At 42.4% G+C, this 15,155-nt stretch overlaps 3 protein-coding genes across 8 annotated transcripts in view; 1 reads left to right on the top strand and 2 right to left on the bottom strand.

The window, feature by feature from the left end:
- Window positions 1-15,155, top strand: part of LOC147998836 (uncharacterized) — a 924,038-nt gene that overhangs the window by 155,752 nt on the left and 753,131 nt on the right. The window lies entirely within an intron of this gene.
- The window catches only part of LOC147998853 (uncharacterized), a 343,457-nt gene that overhangs the window by 64,286 nt on the left and 264,016 nt on the right, over window positions 1-15,155 (bottom strand). The gene's annotated exons all lie outside the window — the stretch shown is intronic.
- Window positions 1,088-15,155, bottom strand: part of LOC147998860 (disks large homolog 5-like) — a 71,411-nt gene continuing 57,343 nt past the window's right edge. For 3 of the 4 annotated variants that reach the window (XM_087595577.1, XM_087595578.1, XM_087595579.1), the window contains 4 exons: window positions 4,437-4,596; window positions 3,093-3,235; window positions 2,298-2,460; window positions 1,088-1,584 (listed from right to left, as the gene is read on the bottom strand). In XM_087595577.1, coding sequence (XP_087451703.1) covers window positions 1,555-1,584; window positions 2,298-2,460; window positions 3,093-3,178 — 279 coding nt within the window. In that variant the 5' untranslated portion in view covers window positions 3,179-3,235; window positions 4,437-4,596 and the 3' untranslated portion in view covers window positions 1,088-1,554. Of the gene's footprint in view, window positions 1,585-2,297; window positions 2,461-3,092; window positions 3,236-4,436; window positions 4,597-5,662; window positions 5,816-15,155 lie in introns of those variants that run through there. The other variant, XM_087595576.1, reaches the window with a different exon arrangement.

Raw genomic sequence — 15,155 nt, 5'->3', positions numbered from 1 at the left:
CCAGGCTGTCTGTGTGACTGTGGCAATGCGCCTCTGTTTTGGCTGAGTGTTATTTACCTCCCTCATGGCCATGTGATAACCAGACCATGAGCATGTTCATTGTTTGGAAAGAAGGGTGTGGAGGACATATGCTCCTCATCCTAGCATTAGTGGAAAAAAGACATAGGTAGATGATGCATTCTAGACCATCCTGGGCTATAGAAACTCTGCCTCGAAGAATGCAGGTGGAGCAGGGCTGGGGTTCCGTTGGTTGCCTAGCAGCCTACCACATTGAGTAGGCACTGCTCAACCACCTGTACATACACATCTCCTGAGATCTCTCTCCTAAATGGGAGGTGATCGTGTCCACCTAGTACAGCACATGCCCTGGAAGGACAAAAGCTACCTACAGGAGCTGTGGTGATGACTCCCAGGTTAGAGCATCTGCTGCTCTCTCAGAAGAGCCACATGGTCCCTAACAATCATCTACAGTGGGGAATGCTATTCCCTCTTTTGGATCATGAGGGAAATGCACTCAGGAGTGGACCAGATACATTTGAAAAAAAAAGATCCATTGAGTTAAATGATAAGAATAAATATAATCAGCAACAATAAAAAACACAGCATATGAATGATCAAGTGAAACAACACCTATAAAAACCTATTGCCCAAAATGACGTTGATGGTCATTATCTTTATGGTTTAATAATAATGCTGTATTGTAAGAAAAACTGAGGCACATGGTTCTCGATTAGGATTATTCTATATTCCTTTGTGAAAGTTGTCATTTTTTCTGCAGCTCTACAGGCATGAGTGTGTGTTACTCAATATCTGGTGCACACAGTCAATAAGGAATGTGTGTTGTAGACTGATATAGACTAGGATGAGCAGAACACATGACAGCATGGATACAGTATGTCAGTGATTACATCATAAAGTGTGTGTCCATAAAAAAGTCACATTATCCACACAAAAGACACTATCACCCTGTGTACCCCTTGGTGGCTTTGAATTCACTGGATCATGCAAAGATCCATATCCAGCTGTCAGTTCTAAGTCTACAGGAGGGGAAAGGACCCTTGAATAAGATGGTCCTAAGAGTCAAGAGTTACAAATCAATTTTTATTCATAAGGAATACAATTTACAAAAAACAGGCATAAAATGAACAACTAAAATGGTATAAAAATGAAAAACAGTAACAAGAATATATAACTATGAAATAACAAAAAGAAAACTTCAATGAAAATCATAACCAAAAACATTTCTTAACAGCATTTTCTTAATGAACATTTAAAAACACAGTTGTAGTGCTGTTTCTCCTCTAGGACGTGAGATGTCAAGGCAGTCCCCTCAGTTGTCTCTCAAATGGTGTTATTGGTAGGAGAGAGGAGAAAGACCTCAATGAGACAGGCTGGCATACGGATACATAAATTTAGGGTTTCTATATACATTGAGGAAATTATCTGAGAAGAAGAATATTCCCCCAAAAAGTCTTTGACTGTGAGGATTGTCGTCACAGGGAACTCCTGAGAGAGAAACTCATTCCTCAGGGGGCTGTCTTCCTGGGATCCGTCCTATGCCATGTCTCCTGCAGTTCCTGAGACCTGGGAGGAGAAGGCAGCTATTAAGACACTGATTTGGTGGGGACATGCATACCAGCTGTCAAGTTGCTGCCTTCTGTCCCCTCAGCTACATTGGACAGACAGCACTGATCTTTTCACTGAAATCATTGCTGATATCTCTGCAGGCTGGGAACATCACCAGCAACCCTCACAGTACTGTGAGAGAACAAGGTGCTCCTCAGACTCTACCAGTGCAAACCAGAAATGGGGAAATGGGGAGATACCTAATTGGGGTGCAGGAAGAAAGAGAAGGCCACATGATACCCAGATCAAAGCCAATGACCAGGACTCATTTGCCATTTGCACTTGGTTCTTATCCCTACAAGGTGCTTCCAACCATAACATGACCCCTGTATGACCTTTGTCACACGACCAAGAACTCGTTCAAAACTCTTCATAGCATCCAATCTGTGATAGGGAGATGCAGTCATATGATATGTTATTCCTATGTCACCATTTCTGGACTGCAGTTTCAAAAAGGGCAGAGAAGTATAATTGCCAATAATTCAGTTTCTGAAAAGTGGTTAACATCCCAGAATACTTGTGCATACACAGAGCAATGAATAACTCTATCACATGAGGTGGGTGACTGATTGGGTGTGGGGAGATTAGAAAGATGATAGGGGAAGCAAAGATGTATCCAATAGGCAAATGGTGTCAGACATTGTTAATCTGACTCAGCTGCTCGTTCCTACCACATTTTGCTGGGTCTGGAGGTTGCTGGTCTTCTCCTGTTCGTCTTCATCTTTCCGGTTCAACTCAAACAAATATCGCTGTACCTCCTTGCTCTCCTGCTTCAATGTGACCAACTTCTTCTTCATACATGCCTGGTCCATCAGGAGCCGGCTGTGCAGGTTGCTGGAAACACACTCTGCATAGTAAGATCCTGAAGCCTCTTCCTCCCATTCCAACTGCCAAATCCCACAAACTCCACCAGGTCCCAGATAGCCATAAAGACTTCATAGAATACATCTCCATACATGTAAGACTGCTGCACAAACAGCAAACGGCCAATCCAGGGAAGAATAAATTGTTTCTGTGACCCAAGCACCAATAAGAGTCCATGTCTGTCCAAAAGAACAAGGGATCTACAACTATCCATGAGAGCCCAATGCATCGGGGCAACATCAATTAGTAGGCAGTAAACAACCACAAGAGGACAGTAGAACCAAGGGAGGTCATGCTAACCATGTGGTCCACACATTGAGCTTTGTTAAACCTGGTATGACCCCAGAGCCCCAGGTTGGCCTAATAACACTCTGATGCCTGAATCAGTGTAGTTCTATCCAGAGCCTTCTAAAGATGCATAGACACTGTGGTGATAACTGACAGTCTCTTATGGAACTGAATCTGAGTCCAAAAGACCCACGGCACAGTGATATTTAAACAGCAGAAGAGATGGGCCCAGAGCTACAGGCTCTCCAGTCCAGAACAAAGAGAGGCAGACATGGCCATTCCACAAGTGATGGGCCCTTCTGACCAGTACTTACCGATAGAAGTTAATCTCCTTCTTGAGCTCCTGAAATTTCTCACGATGTTCAATGTTCTTTGTGTCTAAGTTGTGCAGTAATGACATGACCTCTTTCTCCTTTATCTCAAGTTTTCATAAAATGGATTTGGCCTGAAGTAGGGGCTGGCCCCAGGAAGATAGAACCCAATGAACATAGAGGTTTAGGATTATATGAACTCAGGCTGTGCCCTGTACTACCCCAGCCCTGGAAGGACACTTTCTGAATTCTACATATTTGGATCTTCTTCAGCTTCAGAAACTTGGAATTGTGTGCCCAGGACAACAGAAGCTAAGCACCCAGATAAAGGGTTCCCTGGCTCACTTTTTTCAATCAGGAGGGCTGGATCTGCATTCAAACCTGTTATGCTGTCAAGAGCCTAGGACACAGAGCTTACCCAACCACACACACACACACACACACACACACACACACACACACACACACACACACATCCAGAAACCTCTGATTTCATTTTTCCTGTTTTGACAAGTGGAATGCTACAAGCCGAATAACTAATATTCTAGAGGCAGACAGTACACATAATTCTGGAGATGAGACCAGATATTGCCACAAACTTATAATCTGCCCAAGGCATACAAATGTATAGACAAATGTGACCACACAGGCAAAGAACTGTACTGTTGAATGTGGGGCTTCCAAAATAAAGCACTTACACCTCCATGAAACTATTATACAGGTATATCCTGAGGTCAAAAACAGACCCCTAAATTCCAAGTGTGCAGGGACATAGAAACATATAAAAGTTGTGCATATGCATGCAGACCTGTGCACACACAGACACACAAACTGGGACACACCCACAAGGAAAGAAAAGTAAACAGACTCAGAGAATGAGAAAGAGAGACAAATATGGAAAGAGCACAATGGGAATCAGTAGAAATGTATGCACCATTACTGTCTCAGTGTTTAAGGCACACAGACAAGAAGGAACAGGCCTGAGCCTCAGGCATTCTAGTTAAGCATTGATATGAACAATGTGGGACCTGTCACCTAAGGGTGCTGCCAGGAGATGATAGCGTTCAGTCACCTTCCTAGCAAGTACAAACACTGTCCACAAACTCACAGCACCTAGAACCTTGCAAAGCTACCACCTGTCAAGGGCTTTCCAATTGTACACTGGGAACTCATGCTCCAGTGACTTTATCCCTGAAATCTTCACTCAGATCACAAGTTCAGATTTTCAACAGGCGGAATCAGAGAGTCCATTTCCAAACTCACTCCTCAGTAAGGGTCAGGTTCTGAATCTCCTCTCTATGGGAGATGAGGTTTAGAACAAGGTCGTTTGTTTGGAGCAATGCATACCTCGTGCTCATGGATCCACCTGTCACATAAAGGAGGCGATCTGTCAGCTCATTTCTCTCCTTGGTTGTTAGCTCCAGTTCTCTATTCAGCCTCTCCTCTTCCTCGTTGGCCTGCACCTTGTTTAGGATATTTTCAGGGGATGACGTCTGTCTGCAGGCCTCTGTAGGTAGAAGAACACAAGTGAACCTGCATGGGGCAAATGCATAGAGCATACACAGACCACATTGAGGTCCAAACAGGAGAACATGCTTGGAAGCCAGTGTCACTGCAAGGAGTTTGGTCTATGTGTAAGAGGCCTCCTAAGTGGATCACAGTTCCCCCACTACTATATAGAGACCAAGAGATGTAAGCAGCCAGGTGTTCCCTATGCCCGCCCACACAGGCTTACAAGTACCAGAGAGATGCCTTCTCCAGGATTATTATCAGGTACGCAGGCTACAACCTGGTTTCAGGACCCTCACCCCTCTGGTTTCAGAAGTCAGATCATCAATTCAGCATCCACAATGACTTGATTGATCAGGGATACTCAGATATCCTACACTGTTACTCTAGTCCAATAACTTTGCATTAAAAAGTCATGTAGGGTGAGGACATGGTCAACAGACTTATTAATTACCCCTACTGAAATGACAAATGCCCCAGAAGTGCCAGTAGGTTACAGGCTCTTTCTCTACCTGCTCCATATACTTTGGCTACTGTAGAAAAATATCTGCCACACAGAACCTCTAATATATGAAGGTAAGATTGGCCCCGTCAGCCAGAGGTAGTCAGAGGATTTCTAAGAATATAAGGTCATGTCAGGAGCACAATTCTCTCCCTCTTACTACTGTCAGATAGTCACTGAATTTAAAGAAGCAATGAAAGTGAAGTACATTGATGCCCTGTTTAATTCAGAAAAGTTATACCCTCCATGACTCCTGATGGTGTTATTATATCAATTTAACATACCGAATGCACTGTAAAAGTAAAGACTAGAAGTTCACCCAATAATAGCATAGGCAGTGCCATATCCTCCATGTGATTATGGAGAAACTAATGATGTGAAAACCTTGACTTTCAGGAATTGTGATAATCATGGAATTCAATATCTGTGGAGATGTTCCAGTGGTTGTGGACCATTGCTATAAAGGCCAGCGGAAGACCCCCACACACACCCCTGACAGGAAGCTCAACATACACTGCCCAGAACTTACTCCATATTCCCCATGTCCTGTGTCCATCATTACCTTTAGGTTTCGTTTGCTTCACTCTAGACTCTTCTCTATCAACATCAACTCTCCCAAAGCGCCTACAAAGACGGGCAAACATGTCTGTGGATATATCCTTTGGACACTGAGAGAAAAAGTAGGGAATTGGTTGTCACAACGATACTGGTGACATCACAGGGATTCCAAGGTCTCTCTAGGAGACAATAGAATGTCCACGAAGGGACGGCTGATGTCATGGATAACAGACTTTGCCTCCCTGCTAATGTTCTGCCTGTACTGTGCAAAAGCTGATGGACCCTTTTCAGGGGACTTCCCTGTGGCATAGCCACTGAGCACCACATGCTTCCAAAGCCAAATTTGGCTCTAGGCTTGATTGGAAAAACCTAAGTCATTGCTTTGTATCTAAGTGAGTGCTTCCTCCCCAATCCCTGCACAGAAATGTTTCATCCTACCTCAAATTCTCCTCAGTCAGCAATATTACCCATTAAAGATTACTGAGAAATCACACCAGTTCCTATAAGTAGCCAAAGAGGTCTCCTGTCTCATCATGTGCAGGTGCATGAAATCACACCCAGAAATAGCCTGTCGGGTAGGTTGCAATGTGGGTGTGTGTTATAGGTACAACCTGAAGCTTTGTGCTTAACATTTGACAGTTGCCACCAGATTCTTTAGGAGAAAGAATTGCATTCATTATGGTCCTGGCAACAATGTGGTGATCTGTTAGCAGAGGAAACTGAAATATTGGATTCACCAGTGAATGCACCCTCAGGCTGAGTGTGGGGCTCTCCTCTTTGCACTTAAGTTACCAAAGCAGGATTGCTTACAGGCCTCTCTAAGCTATAAGGTGTGATTTCATCTGAAAAATAAAATAGTCAGCAGATGTGGGGGGGGGATGCAGCCAAAGGAGTAGGACAAGCCTAGAGACATAACTCAGTGGACAGAGTAAGAAACAAGCATCTTTACTCCTGTTTCATTGATCACCCCACAAAACACAAAAGCATCTATCGTACTAAAAAAAAAAAGACAGTTATTTTCTTGAATGCATGCACTAATACTGTTTACAGTATTAGTAGCAAAGCTCAGATTTTGGGGGCAGATACATGACTTGAACTATCTTCCTGACAACATATAAAGCAATAAATAAATAAATAAATAAGAAAAAAACCACAAAAATAAAAAACACAAAAAGCACAAGACTCTCATGTGAAGTTACAGAAGAGTGATCCAGTGGTCACTTCTGACCAGGCCATTTAAGCTATGACGGTGCATAGTGACCCTTAATTAGATGGGTCCTACATAAAGCTTTGTGCAATATTGTCATTTTAACAAACCTCTTCCAGAACATACATAACGACACAGGATATGATTCCCATGTCCTTGCTGTGTATCAAGTTATTTTTCTGTGTCCTTGATTGTCAGGCATATTACAGCAACAATCTGAGATGGCTGGTAGACTTGGAAGAAAGTGGATATGAAAGATTCCCGTTTGATATCAGTACAGCCATTTCTTAAGCATGAGAATCTTTTAGGCTGGCCCTCGCTTATCCCCTAGACGTTAGACAATAGACCAGAAAGTACAGAAAGCACATTCCCACCCACTCTCTAGGAAGCTGCCCGACCATGAGAACAGAGGGTATAGAACATATTTACTGCAGGGCAATTACAAGACAGGAAACATCTCTGGGAAGCTGACTGACCACTATAGAAGTGAGATATCCTTGGTACTGAATGCAGCTGTGCTATAGGCTGACATAGCTATAGCCTTGTCCTGGGAACTCCAGAAGAGAAACACCTGCCAAGACAGATATCCTTGATCCTTGTCCTGGGAACCCCAGGATAAGAAAACATATATCAAGTCAGACGTCCTTCGTACTGAAATAGCTGCATTGATGTGGTTATGGCCTTATGCCAGGAATTCCAGGACGAGAAACATCTGCCTAGTTATCCTTGGCACCGAAATAGCTGAGCTAATGAAACTGTGTGATCGTAAATGACTGTTTAAGCTGTACATTTCTGTTGTTCGAGGCTCCTAACATCCCTCCTGCGTGTGGACCATGTCGATCCCCAGTGCATTGGTATCCCAAAGTAAACCTCTTGTTTTTACATCAAGACTGAGTCCTGTGTGTTCATGGGGTGTTGATTGTCCTCAGGACTGGAGTGAGAGTCTCCTCTGTCTGAGGGTCTTTCAGATAAAGCTATAGTTGTGGGTTACACACCTCAGCTCTCATTGGCTAATGCTGTCCTCACAGTCCTTGGAGGCCCCTTTGTAAGACTACCTGTTGGAAAGTGGAAGCAGCTTTATTTGAGCACAAAGTGAACCTGACGAGCAACGTAGAGAACAAGATGGGGTAATTGAGAACCTGTCTAAAACCAGCACAGAAACACACCCTTCATTCAAAGCATCATCTACCAATTCTTGAATTTTTACCATTCTCTGCCAACCAGTCTTTCATTCAGGAAAGGTAGAAAAGAACTGGAAATGATCTTTGTATTCTAAGGACCTTGATCTGTCTTTCCTTAGGTCCACGTTAAGAACAAATGAAATGGGTATCACCATCTGAACAACTTAGTATCACCTACCCAGCATTTCTAGCCTAATACTGTGCCTATGGCATTCTCAAGCTTCCCTGAGTGTTGCTGCCCCAGCAAGAAGAATGAAGAACTGAGGTCAAACCCAGTGAACCTTTCAAGGGGTTAGAAGAAAGCCATCAGAGATACTGCACTTCTTTGTCCTTAGATTAAATCAAGATGATACAACGTGAATCTATTGGGCTATTCAACCACACATCTTCCTCACAACGCCACCTATCTGAGTTCATTGCTTGGCAGAATTCATGCCCCACCATCCTAGATATTTCTTGATTCATTGCTGCCAACGGCCAGGTTTCCTGAATTTTGTTTTTTGTAGAATTGGGTGTAGTCAATCATAGTTGCCCTCTGTAAGAAATGACAAATATCTATAATAACTGACCACACTGTACTTGTGTATACAAGTACAGTAGTGGAAAATTCAGCATAACTGAGGAGTGGGAAATCACCACTGTGTCCTGGCCTTTCTCTGCCCATATCACAGCTCACAGGCGGCTGGGGCAAACCTTGAGTTCCTCTGTAGAAACAGAGTGAGGTTGAATGGACACTGAGCAGGCAGAGCAACACAGCTGAGGCAACTCAATTCCAGCAAGAAATGCATTATGTGTTTCCCATCTTAACAGCTCCTTTTGAGGACTTGTCCCCACACCTAGCTTAAACACAGCAATTTTCATACATGCCCGCCTGCTATTTCATATTGTTGCTGTAATACGCCTCCACATCATAGATTTCAAAAAAGAAAGAAAATAAACCTGACAGTGAGAAGGGTGATGCTTGTCAACATCTATTGTGTTGGGGGCCCAAATATGGTCACAAATAACCAGGACACAGGGGATGCAAAGCAAAGGCAGATGCAACTGCATGCAGCTGCAAGTTTATTAACCCTTATATAGGCATGAATATGCATTACCTCACTTTCCCTTTTGGCAAGATATAATAAGATCGTTATTCCCATGATACCAGGAACAACCGAGGCAAGACTAGGCAAAGAAGTGAGACTAAGCAAAGGCTTCTCCTTAAAATATCTGTATAGCAAATCACCCCTCTTCCTAGTATCACAATATACTTGTCATAACCCAGAGAGCATGAGAGCAGCTTTCACAAAAAACGGACACAGTACAGCATAGTGTAAGGTAAAGTGAGAAAAACATTTTCTTCTCAAGGGCAGCATTGCAGCCACTGCTTGCATCTCTCAGCCGTCTTTCCTTGATCCTGTCAGGGAAGTGTCTCTCAGTGACTCCTCAATTTCTCTCTTTGTCCTTTTGTTTTAAAAGTAACACTTTCTATAACATAGCTAAATGTCCTTGAAGGGGTTTAATCATGCAAAAAGAAAGCAATATAATATATGATGTATGCAACCTTTAATGAGTGTATCTATTTTCTTAGGGGTATTTTTCAGATACCTTCACAGATCTGGATTTAACTTTGGTAATTGTTATCTGTCTACAAAATCAACAATATCGAATAAATATTCCAGTTTTCTGGCGTAAAGTCCTCGGGAGTAAGAACTAATGATTTTGGAATTTGCTCGGTGTCTATTGTTATGTCCCTCATTTCATTTCTAATTTTTAATTCATGTATTGTCTCTCTTGTGCATTGTTACTTTGAGGAAGGGGTTGTCTCTCTTGTGGATCTTCTCAAAAAAAAAAAAAGAGGAAGAAAAGAAAAAGACAGCTCTTGCTTTCCTTGACTTTGTATTTTTCTCTTTGTTTCTAAAGGCTTGATTTCAACCCTGAGTTTATTGCCCTTCATCAGATCCTACCAGACTCTCTATGGGATGAGGCTTTGCCTCCTCTTGGTAACAGAAGCATGGAATAAATGAAGCTTCTGCTGATCTCTGTTGTGGTGTTGCACATCACAATCTCACCGAAAACCATGCATAGCCTGGTTTTAGGCTCTATTAAAGTGGCCCACTATTTCAGTGTTCCCTGCAAGGTGCCATGGAACGGTAGTAACATAATTCTGCATGCACATCGACAGGTTTCTCCACGGTCTTCTGGGTCATTTGATAATAATTTATAGTGAGTTCATGGATGAACACACACACACACATACACACACACATACACATACACTTTACTGACATGGTGCATATTCTTTGCACACCAAAAATAAAGTGAGCGTTACTGAAAATGCACCAATAATGGAATCGATGGAGGGAGCTGTGGGGAAGGTGGGGCTTAGAGTTACTTAAAAGACCTGATGCAGATTCGCAGATTCTCCTTCTATTGGAGGAGAAACTTGATAGACAATGTGGTTCTTTATTTTCTTTCTCTAGAGCACACAGGACTAGGGTGGCAGCTAGGGCTTTAGCATGTTTGGCAAGTACTGTAGCACTGAATTAAATCCTAGGGCTGGAACCCTATTAATCATCGACAACAATTACAGGGCAGGCTGGATGACGACACTCAGCTGACAATGTGGACATCTCAACACAGTCACTGGACAATGGCTGACACACTTGTCTGAAGACTGGAAATGTTTCTCGATCTTGGAGAGGAAAGAAGGACCCTCCAACTACACTGTCCTCAAAGGAAGTTTATTCAGGTGAGGGATGACAGGGACTGTTTTGTCTCACGTCACACATGTCAGTAGAAAATATCCTAGGTATTGGATGGCGCTGTTAGCATTAACAGAACAAAGCACATAGTGTTGGGAAGATTAATAAATTATGAGTAGGATTAGAAAACCCCAAGCCTCTTCCAGGTTCTAGGAGAGCAAAAAAAAAAAATACCACGAAATATGGCATTAATGTGATAGTTTGGTTAAATGTAGTTACTAGTTTCTATTGTGATACCTATTGTCAGTGCCTGCGCCGACAGTGTGTGAATATCGGGTGTAGGTTTGTGGGGTTGAAAGAAAACACGTACACGGGTCACCCCTTTTTAGCGAGTGCCACCAAGGCTTTACTGAGATCTCCTTATATACCAGAGGCAAAAGCCGTGGAAAAACAACAAGGCAGGTGAAAATCCCCAACCAGGAAATTAGGACAAGTCTGTGAGGTGAAAGTTCCAGCCCAATCAGGGGCATAAACAGCTTCTTAAAAACAAGAAGCAGGATAGCTCAGTGGGGAGGAAGGGTGCCATGGAAAATCCCAGCCCCAAATCAGGGGCTAAGAGCAGCTGTCAAAGGTGTAAACAATTTCTTCCTATAGCAGGCTGAAAGGCTCAGCGAGGGGGGAGGGAAACACCAAGGTAGGGCCCAACAGGAGCCTTCACTGGTGGCTCTAATGTTTCACTTTCCTCTACCAACTGGCCTCCACACTGTTTCTAGCACCATAATGATTTCAAGTCTTCCTCCTAAGGAATTTTGTGGCAACCGTTGAATGCTAAGCACAAGGCTTCATGGGTGTTCCCCAAACACACACCCATGTTGCAACCTTCCATGCAGGCTATTTCTTGATGTGATTTCAAGCACCTGTACATAATAAGACAGGAGAACATTTTGACTGCATATTCAAACTGGTATTATTTCTCAGGAATTTTTAATGGCTAATATTGGTGAAGGAGGATAATTTGAGTTAGGATGAGACATTTTTGGGCAGGATTTGGAAGGAAACATTCATTTAGATGCATAGGAATTACTAAGGTTTTTATAATCAACCCTTGAGGAAAATTTGGATTTGGAAGCAGGAGGTGCTCAGTGGCTCTGCCCCGGGAAAGTCTCCTGGAAAGGACACCTCAGCTTATGCTCAGTACAGGGAGAACATTAGCAGGGAGGGAAAGTCTGTTCCCCATGACATCTGCTGTCCCTTCTTGGACATTCTATTGTCTCCTAGAGAGTTCTTGGCGTCCTCTGCTATGTCACCAATGTTGTAGTGACAACCAGTGCCCTAGTTTGTCTCAGTCTGAGTCTGGCAGATACATCCTAAGACATGTTTTCCAGTCTTAGAAGTGTTTTGGGAGGGGGGAATGTCGATTGTGGAGAGACTAGGGTGAAGGAGTCTGACCTTTCGTCTCACAGAAATGATGGACAAAGAAAGTGGTTCTGGGGAATGTGGAGTAAGTTCTGGGCAGTGTCTTTTGAGCTTTCTGTGGAGGCGTGGGGGAGGGATGGTGGGGGTCCTGCAAGCTTAAGCTGACCTTTCTAGCAATTGGCCACAACAACTGGAGCATCTGCAAAGGAATTGAATTTCCATGAATATCACAATTCCTGAACGTCATGGATTTCAGAACATTAATTTTCCCATCCCCAAAGAAAGGATATGGTAAGGCCAATGCTACTATTCTGTGAACTTCTGGCCTTTACTTTTAAAGTTGATTGGTGGCTTGTTTTTTGTTGGTTTATTTATTTATTTAGTTGGTAATATTATTTATTGCCAAAGTCAAACATCTGGGTTACATCCTGGGACCCACATGACAGAAGGAGAGAAATGGCTCCTGAAAGTTGTTTGGTCATGTGCTGCGCACACACACACACACACACACACACACACACACACACACACACAGACACTCATACTCATACTCTCACTCATACACACACAAACTTTAAAGCAATAGTAATTTTTCTTAGTGTCTGATATAATTGGTTCTAATACAAAGACATCCTGAGTGTAGTTACTATATAATTAAATAGTACTCATGCTCTCAGGCAAAGAGTTTAAAGTTTATAGGTACCTAATAAACTAGCATTGGGACATATAAAGAACATTTAAATGTTCAGCAGAAATACAAAGAACAACTAATTTAATTTGTTAAAAGTGAAAGCTTATACAATTCTGAAGGTTTTTATACTGGTTTTATTATACATGTAACTATGAAAAGAAAACATACATACTTGATCAATGAAATGAGGAAGAGTGATTTAATGAACACAAAAATGGATGGTACTTCAAAATTTCCATGATTACATATTATCTATTTAATTCCCTCCACAATAGCAAGAAACGGACATTATTATTTATGCGACATTACAGATACATAAACTGAGAAAATATTGTTTGGCCTGATTTTCTGAGCTTTTTAAAGGTTTAGTTAATTGACAGAGCTGTGGTTTAAAATTAGGGTCCATATTCTTCTGTTTTAAATGTGTGACACTTTTCTCTTTTTTTCTCCATCTTTTAAATTGGGTATTTCTTATTTATATTTCAATTGTTATTACATTTCTGGGTTTCCAGGCAAACATCCCCCTAACCCCTACCCCTCCCCTTCTCTATTGGTGTCCCCTCCCCATCCTCCTCCCATTGCCACCCTCCCCCCAACAAGCCCCTTCACTGGGGGTTCACTCTTGGCAGGACCAAGGGCTTCCCTTTTATTTCTAGTGGGTGCTGCTCTCCCTGCTCCGTGGGAAGTGGATGGGGGGAAGGCCCAGGCCTGAGGTCAGTTGGAACTGGGGAAAGGCAAAGGGACTCCTAGGTGAGAATGCTAAACCACCACTGCTGTTGCAGCCACCATGGAGAAGCCCTTGTTCCCGCTGCAGGGAGGAGAGTCTGGTGCCCACAAGATGGCTGAAGGGGAGCTGAGAGTGGACAGCTTCATCACCTGCCTGCTGGAGGTATGAGGATATCGTCCGGGAAAAATTGTGCAGATGACTGAAGCAGAAGTCCGAGGGCTGTGTATCACGTCTTGTGAAATCTTTCTTAGCCAGCCAACAGCTGTGAACACAGGTTTCTTTTGGAGAGCAGGCCTGTGCAGGCCCAGAACCTAGGTGGAACAGTTCAAGCTACCTTTTTTCCATGGCCAATCTCAGATCATATTCAGAAAGTATTTCTTGGGCTAAAGAGATGGCTTAGTGGTTAAGAGCACTGACAGCTCTTCCAGAGGTCCTGAGTTCAAATCCCAGCAACCACATGGTGGCTCACAACCATCTGTAATGAGACCTGATGCCCTCTTCTGGTGTGTCTGAAGACAGTCACGGTGTACTTGTATATAATAAATAAATAAATAAATCTTTAAAAAAAAGAGTATTTCTTCCAGGTGATGGATTTCCAATTTATGGAATTGAACTAACTGATGGTGGAAGTGACACAGAGAGTTAAAGTACAGAAGGAATAATCCAGAATGTCCACCAACAGTTGCTGTCACACCAGGACTTTTAAAAGCTCAGCTGCTAGAGAAGCAATGTAGTCTTTGGTTATTCTCAAGCTTAGGTATTCTAGTCATTATAAGCTGACCATGACACAAAAAGAATCATCTATATCAAAATAGAGAATAGTAACTAGATTCACACCACACTATCACATTACTACTGTATTTGAGGTGCTCAGTTAATATCTAAGAACCTGGAAGAGGCCTGGGTCTTGCTACACATACTCATAATTTATGTCCCCATTGTCAGCTGAGATTCTTCATGCAGCCTGGGGTCAAGGAGGTCATCCCACAAAGCACAAAACACCCATCTCAGATAAACATGTGTGGTTTATTGAATCCAAAACATCCATGAATTTCAGGACACAATTAAATGTTGAAACCTAAGGATAATAGATAGAGAAGAGAATTAAGATTTCTAGTTCATAGATCCAGTAAACACCTTCAACAAATCATAGCAGCAAACTTCCATAAGGTAAAGAAAGAAAAGGCCATAAAGGTACAACAAGCCTACAGAACATCAAACTAATTGTACCAGAAAAATTCCTCCATTCACATAATAATTAAAATGCTAAATGTACAGATCAAGAAAGAACATTAAAAGGGGTAAGGTATAAATATCTAGTAACAAATAAATTCAGACGTATCTGAATTACACCAGACTTCTCAACAGAGATTCTAAAAGTCAGAAAATCTTGGGCAGATGTAATGCAGACAGAGGCTCCTATATCCAGCATAATCCTCAATCACCATAAAAGGAGGAACCAGGATATTTCATGACAAAACCAAATTTAAACAACTCTTTTATGTAAGAAAGCACAACAGAGGCTAATAGGAGGAAAACTCCAAGACAATGAACTAAACTATACCCAAGAAAAACCAAGAAATTAATC

This window comes from Rattus norvegicus, chromosome 19 (genome assembly GCF_021556685.1).
Source record: "Rattus norvegicus strain SHRSP/BbbUtx chromosome 19, alternate assembly SHRSP_T2T, whole genome shotgun sequence".
In the NCBI taxonomy this organism is placed as follows: Eukaryota; Metazoa; Chordata; class Mammalia; order Rodentia; family Muridae; genus Rattus; species Rattus norvegicus.
This window is presented reverse-complemented; position numbering and strand designations above follow the sequence as displayed.